The 16,494-nt window shown below is 37.5% G+C and overlaps 1 protein-coding gene across 1 annotated transcript; it reads left to right on the top strand.

The window, feature by feature from the left end:
• On the top strand, positions 1-15,766 carry GLIPR1L1 (GLIPR1 like 1). Its single transcript, XM_044679187.1, is given in 7 exon segments — positions 1-195; positions 374-610; positions 8,785-9,030; positions 9,938-10,035; positions 13,330-13,418; positions 15,482-15,508; positions 15,600-15,766. Coding segments are annotated over 7 exon segments (1,059 nt in total).
• The last annotated feature ends 728 nt before the right edge of the window (positions 15,767-16,494 follow it).

Raw genomic sequence — 16,494 nt, 5'->3', positions numbered from 1 at the left:
ATGCCAACAAAGGACACGACTCCCAAAGTTTGCTCGAGAGCCAGACCCCCGGCGATTTCAGAGAGGGGTGTCAGAGCGGAGGAGCCACAAGAAGACTTGGCCGGGTTAAGGTTTGGGAAGTCACGAGGCGAGGCAGGACCTCTACAGTTAGCTATGCTGAACAAGGTCCAAGAATTAACAGATACAAGGTCAGAGGTGAGGCAAGGGTAGGAGCTCGACCACGCCGCTGGGAGGGCATCTGGGGGGACACAGGAGGCTAGGAGGGAGGCAGGGCTGCTATGTGTGTGGGCGTGACCAGGGCGTGGTCCGGCGCGGCAGAGTCAGCCGTTGAGGGGCAGTTAGCGGCGTTGAGGAATTATTGAGATGTTCCAAGGTCCCTCCAGAAGGATCTCAAGGACTCGAGCCCCAACCCAAATAGCCGGCCATGATACTGGATCAGAGGTTCCCCTGGATGTGGGTCCTGGGCCTGGGCCTTCTGGCCACAGGAGCATCTCCACAGCAGATGCACACCCCGCTCGTGACGGATCCCAAATTTATTGAGGAGTGCGTCAACATCCACAATGAGCTGCGGGAGCGGGTCTCCCCGGAGGGGGCAGACTTGAAATTCATGGTGAGAAAGAACCTGCCTGAGATTGGGGTCATTAGTCATTTACCTAGCACTTTCTGGTGTATAAAGTCAATTGTGTGAACCTCAGAACAGTCCTGTGAGGCGGGAAGTATGCGGATTCTCATCAACATTTTACAGATGAGATATCCAAAGCCACGAGACAGATTAACCCTTAAAAGGTTCATAATTTCATAGACTTTGAGCTGGAATGGACCTTCAAGGCCATTTTACTCCACTGGGTTTAGACTTTGAGATCCCAGTGTGTGGAGTGGAATTTTGTGGAAGCTGGCCCCCTCAGAAATCACTCTACTGAGCAGATAGGAGACTGGCTAAGATACTAGCAGAGAAAATGCTTTATTTGGAAAAAAAAAATCTGGGAAGGGAAGGAAAAGGCATTCTACCGACACAAGCTGTTTTCCCGGGGCAAAAATGTCCTCTCTCCTTCTACCTACAATCACAGAGTTTTAGAATAATTTGGACAAAAGATTCTCCTCTTTCCCTCTAATTACACAGAGGGGGGTGGCTTATGATGCTTCAAATCTTGAGTGCATGATTTTCAACATTAGGTACCCCTAAAGACCCCCATGATCAAAAAACTCAACTATCATGCAGTTTTTCAGCCTGGGATAGTAAAGATACATTTGAAACTCCCTGTCCTTTCCTCCTTCAGCTTATCTTGCCCCTCTTCTTAGAGCTGGCATCTTTTCCAGGCTACAGATAAACTCTTCTCAAGGTTTTTGAAAATAGATTAGAAAACTAAAAATCTTCTGGGGCTGGGAGGCAGTTTTATTCTAAGGAATAGTCATACTAAGAGGTCTTGAAAGTTGGTGTTACAAGCCAAATACTACTCTGAGAATTATACACTGAATCTCATCCCACATACCAGTCACCTCCATGCTATTATGAGGCAACAGAGTAGGAGTCTGTGGAGAAATGACTATATATGTTGTTCTAAGCCTCCAGTTCTGGAGTTACACACAACAGGCTCAATCTTTGAGATATCTATCCTCTCAAGATCACTCTGGCTCATTTTGCTTCTTCAGAGTAGTCTCTAGGAAATCTTAGAGTATAATTTGAATATAGAGCATATCTAAATGTCCACATCAGTAGATAAAAGAGCTGCTGACTCTCTCACCAACATTTGGAACAACGCTACACATGCTGGGTGCAGAAGAATTTCCATTTCACTCTTTAGGAAATATAAGTTCAAAAGACTTGTAGAAGCCCATGAACAGTACAGAAAATGCATCAAAAACTCTTAAGAATTCTCTTCCTTCTTTGACCATTTGCACCTTCCCCCAGGGCCCTATATAGCCACTCACATTCAATCTCATCTTGTTATTTGGCTTGCCCTTGGGACATGCCAGAGAGGCAATCCAGTGAGTTCTGACTTCACATTAATGTCTCATGAAGGCCACCATACGTACCATATGTGGCTTCTCCAAAAAGGAGATATAGTGTTGTAACAGAAGCTCTGTCCTAATATCCTAATCAATCCCAATAACTGAGGAATAGTGTGGGCAATGTTAAGATTTTCTACTTTACCAGGTTGTAGATGCAAATAACTACTTCATCAATAAGAGCTTCATACTCCAATTTTTTTCTCTAAAAACCCAACCACTTCCCCAGACACACTGGTTCTTGTGTTTGGTGGTCAGGGAAAGAAGGTTCACATTAATTTAAAGTTCTATTGTTCTCCAGACCCTCTTAACAATGAAAATATGCAAAAAAGCCAAATTTACCACCAAAATCCTTTTTATAGACCCAACAAGAAAGGCTAGCTCTGATCCAAAAAAACTAAGCCAATCAAATCAACCCTAATGTCACGAGATGCTCTTAATCATCACTACAAAACTGCAATTAAGAATGACTCCTATTATCCATAAGAAACATTAAGTCCTTCCTCAGTAAGTATCAGGTAGTGTGTTAAGTCCTGGAGATACAAAGAGAAATAAAAATTAATCCTTCCTCAAAGATAAAATGTAAATAATTAGATACATATAACTTTTATTCAGAATAGAAGAGAAGTAGAAGAGAGGAAGGTTTTATGAGTTAGGAGGAAAGGTTCCTTAGAAGGTAGGATTTGAGGTAATGGGGAACTATTAGAAAGGTTCTAAACAAAGGACTACCTCCCTGTACTATTAAAAAGGGAGTTCCTTACCAACCCTCTACTATCCATCTATATCTGCAAATATATTTATACAATTCATGTGTAAATATACTTTCTATATATTACAAATTTATATGGATAAATATTTTAAGTATAATTTATGTCAATATTTTCTATTTATATGTTTACATATATATAAATGCTTAAATACATAATTTATATGTGTGAATATATAATATGCATTTTATACTCATATACATACACATATATATCTGTATAGGAAGGGGCCTTAGCAATATCACAGCTAGCCCTCTCATATTTTATAAATGAAGTGAAGATCTACACTGGTAGTAGCAGAGCTGGGACTAAAAACCAGGTCTCTTCAATAACCATTTGTGTGTTTTTTTCCCTACAACATTTCCCTGTAACATACTACCTTTCCCCATCCATTAATACTAGAATCTGGATTTAAAGTTAGAAGGGACCTCTAAAGCCATTGTAGTCCAAGTCATTTTGTAGACAAGAGTCCAACTCATTCATGTGATAGACAAGACTTGGGGAGAATGACTTAGAGAGAAGGTCATACAGAGAATAAGTGTTGGGAGCAAAACTTGAACTTGTGCCTTCAGCCTCCAGAGTCAATGAGTTTATGAATCACTTGAGTTTTAATCTCTGTCCTTTTGGGGAAAAAAAAAAATTTACTCTCTAGAGCAACATATCACTGGAAGGGCCACATGCAGCCCATAACACTCCAGAGTGCAGCCTGAACCTAATTAAAATTGATTTCACTGTGTTGATGTAATAATAAAAAGAGAAATATATAAACATATAGAGTGGTTTGTTTGTTTTTTACAAGCCTTTATCTTCCATCTTTGAATCAATACTATGTATTGGTTTCAAGACAGAAGAGTGGTAAGGGCTAGACAGTGGGGGTGAGATGACTTACCCAGGGTCACACATCAAGGAAGTATCTGAGATCATCTTTAAACCCAGGACAGGCCTGGCTCTCAAGCCATTGAGCCGCCTAGCTGCCTCCATGAAGATATGGAGCTATCAAAGTTAATCTACCCCTGACCCACAAGGACCCAGGTGTATGGTTTCATAGCCCCCATTTCTACATGAGTTTAAAACCAGTGCTCTATGGGTAATCCTTATCAGTATTTTGATGAATCCCAAAAGGGAGTGCAAATACAGGCATGATTTCAATTAACAACTATAGCAGCGATTCCCAAAGTGGGCGCTACCGTCCCCTGGTGGGTGCTGCAGCGATCCAGGGAGGCGGTGATGGCCACAGGTGCATTTATCTTTCCTATTAATTGCTATTAAAATTTAAAAAAAATAATTTCCAGGGGGCTAAGTAATATTTTTTCTGGAAAGGGGGCGGTAGGCCAAAAAAGACTGGGAACCACTGGTCTATAGGAAGATTGTTCAGTCATTTGTAGTTGTGTCCAAATGAGGCTTTCTTGGCAAAGATCTCAAGTGGTTTACTGTTCCCTCCTCCAGCTCATTTTATAGGTAAGGAAACTGAAGCTAACAGGGTTAAAGTGTGAGTGAGTCTGAGTCCAGATTTGAACTCATGAAGATGAGCCTTCCCTGTTCTAAGCCCAGCGTTGTGTTTACTATGCCACCTAGCTCGTAAGAAGATTACTCTCACGTCGGCATGTTTAGTCCTTACTTCTCCAGTCTATCTTGATGATTTCTATCAGAGACATAGAAAATTGCCCTGAGGGAGCCAGAGAGGAGAGGGCGATGCTACATTCATTTGAAATGGGGATGGTTCCTTTCTGGGGAAAGAAATCATGGCTCAATTTTTAAATTTACTGTTAGGTGTGACTTAATATTAGCATACTGTGGAGAAGGGTTGTATATAAATCTGAAGTAGAATTCTGTGAGTAAGCAAACATAGGATTTTTTTTTCAAAACTTTGGTGTAGTTTACTAACATGCCATTTAGGTTTTTATTTTTGTTGATCTAAAAAATGAAACCAAGTGTGCTTTCTGTGTGTGCATAGATTGGTGATGGCAAACCTATGACATATGTGTCGGCACATACAGAGAAGTAGGGGCTGCCTGCCGAGGATGAAACATTTGCTGTCATGTAGTGTAGACACTCTGTGCACTATAGATGACAATTCTACCTATATTAATTTACCTATTTTGGTTTATTAAATACAGTTATATATTACAATTATACATTTTTGTTAAACTATAAATATCGGGGCAGCTGGGTAGCTCAGTGGATTGAGAGTCAGGCCTAGAGATGGGAGGTCCTAGGTTCAAATCTGGCCTCAGACACTTCCCAGCTGTGTGACCCTGGGCAAGTCACTTGACCCCCATTGCCCACCCTTACCAATCTTCCACCTATGAGACAATACACAGAAGTTAAGGGTTTAAACAAAAAAAAACAAACTATAAATATCACAAAATTGGTGGTTTTTTTTTTTCCTCGAAGTGACACACCACCCAAGTGATGCTCAATTTTTTGGCAAATTTTGACACGCCAAGCTCAAAAGGCTGCCCATCACTGACATAGATAAACCATCTAATTGTTTAACTGATTTATTAAAAACTTTCATCAGTTTTAGTGTCAGTCAGGCAACTAGCATTCCTTAAGTACCTACTACATACGTGAGTAAGTGCAGGACATACAAAGAAAGCCAAAGACAGTCTCTGCTCGAGGAGCTCACAATCTCGTCAGGGAGATAACATTCGAACAACTCTGTATGAACAAGATGTACACAAGATAGATTAGAGGTGATCGCAGGGAAGGTGAAGGCATTAAGAGGGATTAGGAGACCAAGAAAGGCTTTTGGCAGAAAGTGGGACTTTAGTGGAGACCTGAAGAAAGCCTGGGAAGCCAGGAGGGTGAGATGATAGGAGAGATGTGCAGGCCTAAGGGACAGCCAGTATGGGTCCAGGCAAGGATGCCAGTGTCACTGGGGGTTGGGAGCATAAGGTTTAAGAATGAGGTAGAAAGGAGCCAGGATATGGAGGCTTTGAACATTTAACAGCATTTTTTATTTCATCCTGGAGGCAATGGGGAGGCCCTGGAGTAAACTGAATGGGGATACTAGAGAGGGTGATGTGGTCAGACTTTGGCTTTAGGAAAATCATTTTGGGAGTAGGGTAGAGGATGGATCCAAGTGGGGAGAGACCAAGAAACAGACTATTCCAATAACCCAAGTGTAAAAGCTCCAAGAGGGCATGCATTGGGGCCAATCACTCAGTCAACTAGCATTTATTAAGTAACTATATGCCAGGCACTGTGCTAAGTACCTAAGATTTTTAAAAGAGACAAAGAATTAATCAAATAAAATTTAAAAAGATGAAAAGAGTTCCTGCTCTCAAAGAGCTCATGGCCAAAATGTCAGAGAAAGGAAAGTAATCAGATTCTCTTAAAACTGTTGAAATTACTCCTGGGTATTAAATTGGGTATATTCACTCTCTAAGGTCTCTAAAGGAATATTACTCTCCCTTCCCCAGACAAAAGAATGGAAACTTATGATCTCATTGTGGAAACAAAATAACAAAACACACCCAAGTGAAAAACATGGAGCCCTTCAAATACCTGAATAAATCTCAATTAGTATGTTCATAGAAGATCTCCATAAAAATAGGTTGGAGGAGTTTCCTCTTTTTCTTTTGGTATCTCAGGATATCATGGTATGCTTTCCTCCCTTCCTCCTCTTCCTCTTGTCTCTTCATTTCTCATTCTTTTTAGAAGACCAGCCCACTTCCTTTTGAAGTCAGACAAATCCTAGCTATTATCTTTTTTATCATTTATTTTTACATATAACATAATATGTAGTATGTAGCATAATATAATATGCATTTGTGTAATAAGTTATCATAAATATGTTTATCCAAGAAAAAAATTCTCATATTAGTTATGTCCAAAGATCTATGTGTCATTCCTTTTTCCCCTCCTTCTCACCTCTTTCCAAGAAGGCAGGCAGTATCATGTAGGTAGTACACATGCTATCACGTAACACATATTTCCCTATTTATCATGTGAAATGATACATATAACTTACACTAGAGAAAAATTCAAGGAGGAAATAAAATAAAGAATGGTAAGTTTCAGTCTGCATTCAGACTCTGGTCTTTTATGGTGGTAGAAATCCTTTATCATCGTGAGTCCTTTGGACTCCCTGAAAAGCCATTCACAGACGATCATCATACATTATTATTGTGTACAATATTCTCCTGGTTCTGCTCACTTCATATAAATCTTTCCAGATTGTTGTTGTTGTTGTTTTTGGGGGGAGTGATCATTTTGTTGGTCATTTCTTATGGAACAATGGTATTCTTTTACAATCACGTACTACAATCTGTTTAGTCATTCCCCAATTGATGGACATCCCTTTGGTTTCTAGTTCTTTGCCAACACAAAAAGTGCTACTCTAAATATTTTTAAACATAGTTTCTTTTTCTTTTTCCTTGATCATCTTAGGAAATAAACCTAATAGTGGTATTAGGTCAAAGGGTGTATATATATATATATGTATATATATATATATATATAACTTTATAACTCTTTGAGCATAATTTCAGATTTTTCTTCAAAATGATTGGATTTAGTTCAGAGTTCTGTGTTAGAGATTATATCTTTTTATGCCACTTCTTACAAGAAAATCACCACTGGTAACACTTGTAACTTGATTACACACACCAAGTTCTCTCCCATTGCTTTTTGGGTTGTCATTTTCATTCTTCTTAGTTGACTGTTCTCCATCTTTCACATTCATATAGCATTACGAGGAGAATGCTGGTTATTTGCAGTAATGATTAATTTGGAATCATTGACACTTGCAGAAACAAAGTTTGGAGTCTTTGAAATAATTGTGTCATTTTTCAAATCCAATCTAATTTGATCAAATCCTACTTGAATCAAAGCAGAATTTGCCGTCTTTCTGCCATACCTATCTAGGACCACAATAAGCAAAAAAGCTGACATTCCAGCTGAATGTCACAGAACTGCAGCTCCTATCAATTCTGCATCCACCCTTCCATTCCACACTGGCTGCTATCATATAATTCTGAATTTTGCTTTCCACATCCTCATCCCTCTTTGGTCTCTCTAAAATGCTTTTATCACACCCTCACATGTATTCTTGCTAATTGTATATTTTTTCTCCCTTTTTTATCCAACTATAAATTTCTTGGATGAAAGTAAACATTTACTAAGTGATAAATATGCTTTGCACTCCATACTAAGCACAGGAATCAATTTTTGTTTTACAGATTAATGGTACATCTTTAGCGAAGACTTCAAGAATAAGAGCAGGGAAGTGTGTTTTTAAAACAGGACATTTATTTAGGCATGAAAAATGCATGCTTAATACTCTAACATCAAAGAAGAGTGCTAAGCACCACAGAGATGCTCAATAAATACTTGATTGACTGCTTGGTTTTGAAGAAAATAAAAGGCATGGATACAAAAATGAGATTGTAAAATATTTCATCTTACTATGTAAAGAAGTGGAAATTGTAGTTAAATGTTTTAATAGCTCTGATAAAGAACAACTGTCTTTGTTCTTTTAAGGCAAATCTCAACCTCTTTCCAGAACTGAGAATGTATATCCTTGTAGAATGGATTACATGAGGCTTATTTTAATGTTTCACATACCAAAGGTATCTTGTAGCTATGAGAAGGATCAGCAGGCAAGTTTGACAAAAGTAGGAAAGACCACCTACACAAGTACCAGTCTGGCGATGGACATTCTACCTGTAATCTGTGAACCAACCTAATTAAATTCAGAGAAACTCATCTCTATATGTAAGGTGATGCTTATTTTTTTTCCTAATCACAGCAATTCACCAAGCCCATCCATGAAATTGTAGAAGAGGTACCATCGGTATTGGTTCAGGGAGTATTCACCCTGACAAAAGAAAGCATGGTCAGTTACTTAAAGTAACCAAGGAGATTAGAGTATGATTTTAAGGAACAAACAGCTAAAACTACTTTTTTTATTTTATAAGAATAATTAATGTAAACTTTAAAAATATTTATTTTACTTTAATTCTTAAATGTGCACAATTTGGGTGTTTTCATTCTTCTCTTTCAGACTTGGGATACCGCTTTAGCAAAGACTGCTAGAGCATGGTCAAAGAAATGTATTTTCCGACATAATACTTATATAGGCAAGAAACATGCATGCCATCCTTTTTTCAAAAACATAGGAGAAAATTTATGGATGGGTGACCTAACCGAATATGTTCCCAAGTTGGCTGTTACTGCTTGGTACAATGAAGGCAAACATTTTGATATAGGCAACAATGCATGTTCAGGAGTCTGTGGCCATTTCACACAGGTAAATATCTTCTATTCTTTTGCCTAGTTCTCTTATTAACTAAAAACCATGAATAAAACAGAATTTAAAGAATCAGCTTTGAGAAAATTGTTATGTTTTGATATTGTGTTCATTCTGTAGATTCTCTAAAATCTGAGAAAAAAGGTGAGAACTTGATCATTACAAATATATGTTCTTATGTATACAAAATTATATGTTCTCTTGCCCTCAAAATATTTACAATGTACTTGGGAAGACGAAAATAATGCATTAGCTTTGCAAAATTATCAAGTCCAAGCTCAAATGGTATTTATAGATTTAATCAGTGTTGGAGAATATTTACATGAGAATGCTTCCTAGAGGAAAATGTTATCAGGGACTTGAAGAAAATGACACACAAAGTTTGGGAAAGAGGACGAAGTTGGACATGCCTAATGAGAAACAACATGCAAGAAAAGACACAATGTCAGAAATTATTAAATGAAGGAACAGAATAATCTAAATATTGTCCAGAATGTGTCTTTAATTCATTTGCATTTTTAAAATCCATGTTCAAACTGATTCCATGAATCCTAATTTCCTCTTTAAAACCATTTGCCATACTCCTCCTTTTATACCTGAAGGGGACCCCAAAGGGAAAGGCACCTTACTTTCCCCTTCTCCTTCATTCTTTATTATACCCTGCTGACCCATAGAATGCTTTATTTGTACAGCAGTAGAAAGAAGGGTTTATTAGTTCACTTTCGGAAAAAAAACTCTTTTTTTGGACTAGAAGGGAGGCTGCAGAAATGACTGCTACCCAAGAGGCCTTAAATGTCTCATTTCATGGCTGCCCCCACAAGTATACTTTATTTCCTGATGGCCATGTAATGTAGGCATTGCCTTATAACTTTCAGGGTGTTTTATTTTTAAATCCATTTTCCTCTAGGTTGTTTGGGCCGAAACCTATAAAATTGGCTGTGCTCTTAGGCTGTGTCCTAATTTAGGAAAAGATATTGCAATATTTGTATGCAATTATGCTCCTCCGTAAGTAATTTTGTTGTTTAAAAGTATTTTAAAATGGAAATAAGCAATGGCATCCTTTGTTATTAGGAATGGTGATACTAAAATCCATAAGGATTATGTTATTCAGGGTCTATTCCCCTAGCTCGATCTCATAAAAGGGGTGGGAAGCAGGACTCTATGGAAGAAGACCCCTAACTGTGTGAGCCTGGATAAGACCATGCCTCACCCCCTCCAGAGATCCGGGAGGCCTGGGCATAGAGATGCCCGAGAACCAAATATGGATGCGGCTGCCTAGCTCGCATCCTCCAAGGCTGGGCCGTGGCTTTTGTGCTTCATCATTTAGAACTTCCTAAATGACGAAGCGCCTGCTCTGGCTCTCCGACACATCCAGCTCCTCCTGTCCTGAGGGGAGGAAGGTCCCTGCCGACAAGGCCCCCGAAATGGGCTTCTAACCACAATTCAAAAGTCGTCATCCTGCTTTCTAATACAGTATAGCTACATCCCAAGCTAAGGGAACCAAACCAAAGCATCCCACCAAATAGCCACTGACGTGGGCAATTGTATCACAGCCAGTGGCCTAAATTGTCACCTGGGACTGTTTCTCTGGTCTTTTTAATACTTAATGACATCCTCCTGCAGCCACGCTCATGTAAACAATGAAAACTAGCTCACGATTGGTATATTATGGAATTAATGGGCAAAAAAATAAAGCTACAGTATAAAAGATATCTACTAGGAATAGTGAGGTGTCTCAGTGGATTAGAGATGGCAGGTCCTGGGTTCAAATGTGAACTCGAACACTTTTCCAGCTATGTGACCTTGAGCAAGACACTTATCCTCAATTGCCTGGCCCTTACTGCCCTTCTGCCTTGGAAATCCATACTTAGTAATGATTTAAGGTGGAAGGTAAGGGTTTTTAAAAGGCATATACTATATTTTCATTATATTGCCTTATTGAATATTGTTTTTAATTAGGAAGTTTTCTCAGTTAAATGTATGATTTTAAAAACATTTTACCACCTCCATTCACTAGTTTTTCTCAATTCCATTTTTGAATTTTTTTATAATTTTAATTTTTTAAATTTTACAAATTTTTTTGCTGTAAATTTTTTTTAATTTTACAAATAGAAAAAAATGAACATGTATGGAATTTTCCTTTTTAAAAGCATATATGAAATTTAAAACAGTCATACCAATACTTCTCTCTGCCTCCTAGGAATACTCTTCTGCTCTTATCTTGTCTGTGTGTTTTTAAATGATTCATTGGCATGTTCTTCTCTATTTCCTCTCTTCTTTCTCATTCTTTTCTTCCTTCTTTCCTTCCTTTCTTTACATTTATTTCCTGTTCCCACTGCCCCTTACAACTGTCCCCTCTGGAAAACACATGCTTATCCTTGTAGTAAATCTAGTCAAGTAAAACAACTTCACAGACTGGCCATGTTTGAGAATACATGTCACATGTGTCATTCCACATCAATAATCTGTCATCCCTCTGGTAAGAGATGGGAAGATGCTTCATCAACAGTCTTCTATAGAAGAACAATCATGGTCCACAATACTCCCTATGATAGCCTGAACCAGGTTAAAATATAATTGGGAGATATTTGACAAAAAATAAAAATACAGTAGATTAGATAATGCTAGTATGTGATTTTCTGAGTCAATATATGGCCAGCAGGGATCTTCATGAATGGTTTAGTGGCCTTGTTTCTATTTGAGTTTGACATCATTATGCGAGATTCATGGTAAATCACTGCATTGATCAGAGCTGTGAGTCTTTCTCTGTTGTTTCCTTGACAGAGTTACAATTATTATAGAAGTTTCTCTCCTGGTTCTGCTATCTTCACTATGCATCAAATCATACAAGTCTTCCTTGATGTTAATCCACCACTTTCTAAATTTCTTAAAGTTCAATAATGTCCTAATACTTTCACGTGCCATAAAATTTATTCATCTATTACCCAACTGATGGGAAATTCATTTGTGTCATTCTTTGCTCAAAAAAAATGCTGCTGTGTTATTTTTAATATCTTGCTCCTTTCCTTCTATCCTTAATCTTTTCGGAATATATGTCTAATAGCGGTATGGCTGGGCACATTTTATTGATTTGGGGGATACGGTTCCAAATTGCTTTCCAGAATGGTTAGGCCACTTTGCAATTCCCCAACAGTACATTATGTCCCCTCAACAACTGTCTTGTTTTTTGTCATTTTTACCAGTCTGATGAGTGTGAAGTGGAACTTTGAAGTTGATTTACATTCCTCATTATTAATTTTCACTACTTTTAAAATTAAGTCTCAGAGGCCTTAGGCAGATGGAAAACATCACTTAAATTATCATAGAGGCAAATTGGAAGGCAATATTTGATACATCTATTTGAATAAACAATACACAACTACAGTATCATTTCCCACTATCTTTACTAACCTATAAAAACAGCTCACACAGGTTTATTTGGATTTTTTTTGAGGTGAGGAGGTGATCAATTGGAAGTAGAGTAGTTGCCTCAGAGGTCTTTCTTTTAGCCAATCAATGAACATTTATTAAAAACCTATATGTACACTGTGCCACCAAAATTGGCCCCACCAAAGTACACCGTTCCATTAAATGAAAACATTGAAGTTCATGTCCAGGCTCATTGTTGAAACATAATAGAGGCAGCAACACAGTCAGTATAATTCAAGAATTTGGGGTGAATCCATTCATATCACTTTTTACTAGCCATCCCCAATAAGGACTAGTTAAAAATAAGCTATGACATCTCTTTTCTTTTTATTAGAATTTTTTTTGTGCTTTGTCTTCTTGCATCTAAAAGGCAACTATTCTCCTATGTTGAGTGATAATAAAAATATACTTTCTTGTTCTAAAAGAATTCTTTAAATTCAATATACTGTGCCCTTTTAAAAAAAATCAGTTATTAGAATTTGTTTGTTTGCTTGTTTTTAAAGAGTCTTGAGCCCAGAACTTTAAAATGTTTTGAGTTTTTTTCATTTTGGTGAAGCCTTTTCAGAATGTTTGTATATGCCTAAAAATAAAATACATAGGTTTTTTTAATGACTCCAACTTTATTGAAATAAAGATTGGAAATATATTTTTAAAAAGTTTATAGACTGCAGAACTCCTATGTAGAATGTATTCTGGCCCTATAGTGGGCAATTAATGTTTGCTGAAATGAATTAAATTACAGAGCTTTCAGAAATCAGTATATTTTCTTAATCATTTGATCATAATGTACTCATAGAATTTTAAAATTAACACAATAGAAATGATAGTCACTGATATCAAACTAATTAATGAATATTATTGTTTTTATAGAGGAAACTTGGTTGGAAGGAAACCTTATACGCAAGGAAACTCATGCACTGCTTGTGCGAAAGGAGATATTTGTGAAAATAGGCAATGCAGTAAGCAACCACAACAACAAATCATGAAATGAATTAAATGGGAAAGACTTTCCAGGATTGAATGAGTTTAAATTTTTTAGCTTCTCCCTCTGTAGAGAGCTAGCTGATAAAGTATCTCTGAGTCACAGAATGTTAGATTTAGAAGGGATAATAATAATAATAATAGCATTTGTACTGTCCATTAAGGTTTGTGAGCACTTTACAAAGATTATCTCACTTGATCCTCATAGCAATCCTGAGAGGTGGATGCTATTTTTATCCTCATTTTATAGATAAAAAAATGGAGGTTGTAATTTGCTCAGTCACTAAGGCCAAATTTAAACTCCTTGACTTATTGACTTCCAGAGCCCACTGTGCCACTGACCCATTCCTGAAAAAAATATGCTCTATGATATACTCCACAAATGGTCCTCCAGCCTTTGTTTGGCAAAGAACTCATTGCCTCTGGGAGCAATTCATTCCACTTTTGGTTCTAATTGTTCAGATTTTTTTCTCATATCGAGCTCAATTTTGCCTAAGCAATTTGCATTCATAACTGGTCATTCTGTCCCCAAAGGGGCAAGAAGAGCAGGTCTGAATTTCTCCTATGAGACAGCCTTCCAGACGTTTAGAGTATTAGCACACTGGCCCTAAGTGTTCTCTCTCCAGGTGAAATATTTTCATTTCCTTCAAATGGCCCCACCATGGCAAAGCCTTTTACTGTCTTTGAACTTTCCTCTGAGGGTTCTCTCCCTTGCCAATGTCTGTCCTCAAACAGCAAATGTTATGTATAAAAAGGAAATGAAATCTCTCTTTGAGATCAAAATAAGAATATTGGCATCTTCCAAAGCGCAAGGGAGTATCACTAGATCAGTGGCTCCAGTGTTCGCTGAATGGGTTAGGTGAGCACGTGATCTCCTCGTCCCCTTCCTCACGTGACGCTTTAGCCTGCCGTGTTCATCTTGGGACAGTGCAGTACTGGGAGTCAGAAGAAACGAGTGCCAATGGCCTCCCCAACCTTTCCTGGCTTGTCCTGCAGATTTCTTCCTGTGCACATGGAGGGGTCCTCCTAGAGCTATTAGGAGGTCCAAATGGGACCGTGCATGTGGCACACTTTGTATGGAAGAACCGTAAAGACTCTAGAAAGACCATTTCACTCTTATTATGGGGAAGCTGATGGGAGAGGAAGAGAAGCGATGAAAGATGTGTAGAGAGCAGAACAGTAGCACTTGCTTTGTAAGCGCTTCTCCTTTGGTCCTCCCAAGGACCCTGGGAGGGAGCTGTTCTTATTAGCCCATTTTACAAATGAGGAAACAGAGAAGTTAAGTGGCTTGTCCAGGGTCAAACCCATTTGGGTTTAAAGCTGGATTTGAACTCTGGTCTAACTAACTCCAGACCCAGTGTTCTTTCTACTGCACCATCTAGCTGCCTCTGGACCTTTGAGGAAAATACTCTTTTTTTTTTGTCACACAGACTTTTCACCTTTCAAATAACACCAGATACAAGACTTCCCCCTCCCTTTTGTGCTGGGCCTATCTTCCCTCAGACTTTTCTAGGAATTGCAAGGAATAAGGACTGAAAATATAATCTTGATTGACTTGCAAATTATAAGCAAAATTATGTGTGATTATTGAAACATAACTATTCCTACACTGTCAATTGATTAGCAAGGGGTCAGGCCCTGCCAAACTGGCTGGAATGCAGATAGGAGGTGGGGACATTCTGGGAATATGCATTAATAGGGCACTCCCAGGCCCTAGCAAGAGTCTAGTGCCTGGATGGCAAGAGAAGAGGAGGAAAGGACTGATAAATATATCTTCCTTCACAATTTTAGCTAGAGCAGAGACGTACTTTGTACATAAAAAGGCATTGGACAAGTGTCTTCTGATTCACAGACTGTCAATAATTTGAAAACATGAACTTTTTAAAATACTGTATGTATTTGGTCATCTCTAAATTGTCATTTCTGGGTAAAAAAAATTAAAATTATCTTTCCTAAATGGGTAGCCTTACTTAAAAACCGAAAGAAAAAAAAAACAAAAAACAAAGAAACCTTTTGATTCATATTGTTTTCTTCTTTCTAGGAAATACAACGCGTGAACAAATTTTAAGTATGTATATATTAAAACATTTAATTATTAATTATTTGTTTAGTTAACATTAATCTAATTATTTCCTTTGGTGTTGTTGTTGTTGTAACAGGTTACCCATATTGGAATCCAAGTTGGGAATTTCCTCGTCGGATTACATGTAATCCATTCTGTCAAACTTATGTGATAATTAGATTGGTAGGATTGGCAGGATCAGTTTTATGTGTTTTTGTTCTACAAATAATATATCCAGGCATGCATTTAGAGCCTAATTTATGATTAAGGATGAACTACCAGCAATCTAATTCTCTACTAAATCTCCTTGGCTGAAATGTCTCTTCCTTTTGAATTAAAAGCAGGCCAGAGGAGATGGTGTAGAGGAAAACAAAACAAAAACTGGTGGAATCGGGTAATAAAGTTGATAAAGCAACTTTTATCAGCTTGACATAAATATGAAAAGATTGTCATATTCCTGTTTCCTAATAGAATTTCAGTGCCATTGCATTAAAGATAAAGTTGTTGTCAACTATAAAACAAATGAATTGATGTATTTTGCTTTAGCTACAAAACTTGCCTTTAAAAATATCACCACCATAATTCACAATAAGGGTATTTTCAGTTAGATGAGTGACATAGGGCTCACCCATCATATGTATATAAACATTTTAAAATGATATCAAAATATTAAATGTTAAGATAGTATTTTGCAATTCTTGGATAAGAATTTTAAAATAGCATTCTGATTCAATTCATTGAAGGGGAAATCTCCAAGTTATCTATAAAGCCTCAATAAATAAATTCAGTCTTTAAAACTCCAAATCACATTTTAGAACAAGCCAGCAAAAATTGCTTTATTCTGACCAATTTAAGATACTAGTATAAAAATTTTTAAACTTTTTAAGCTTACAAGACAAATGGAGTAATGAATGACCCTTTGCTCTGACATAAACAATGGCATTATCTCTTTAAAAAGCCAAAATAGTTAATTTAGCATTTTCCTTCATTGT

Source organism: Gracilinanus agilis, chromosome 5 (genome assembly GCF_016433145.1).
Source record: "Gracilinanus agilis isolate LMUSP501 chromosome 5, AgileGrace, whole genome shotgun sequence".
NCBI lineage: Eukaryota > Metazoa > Chordata > Mammalia > Didelphimorphia > Didelphidae > Gracilinanus > Gracilinanus agilis.
Note: the sequence above shows the minus strand (reverse complement) of the source record. Positions and strands in the feature narration are given on the sequence as shown.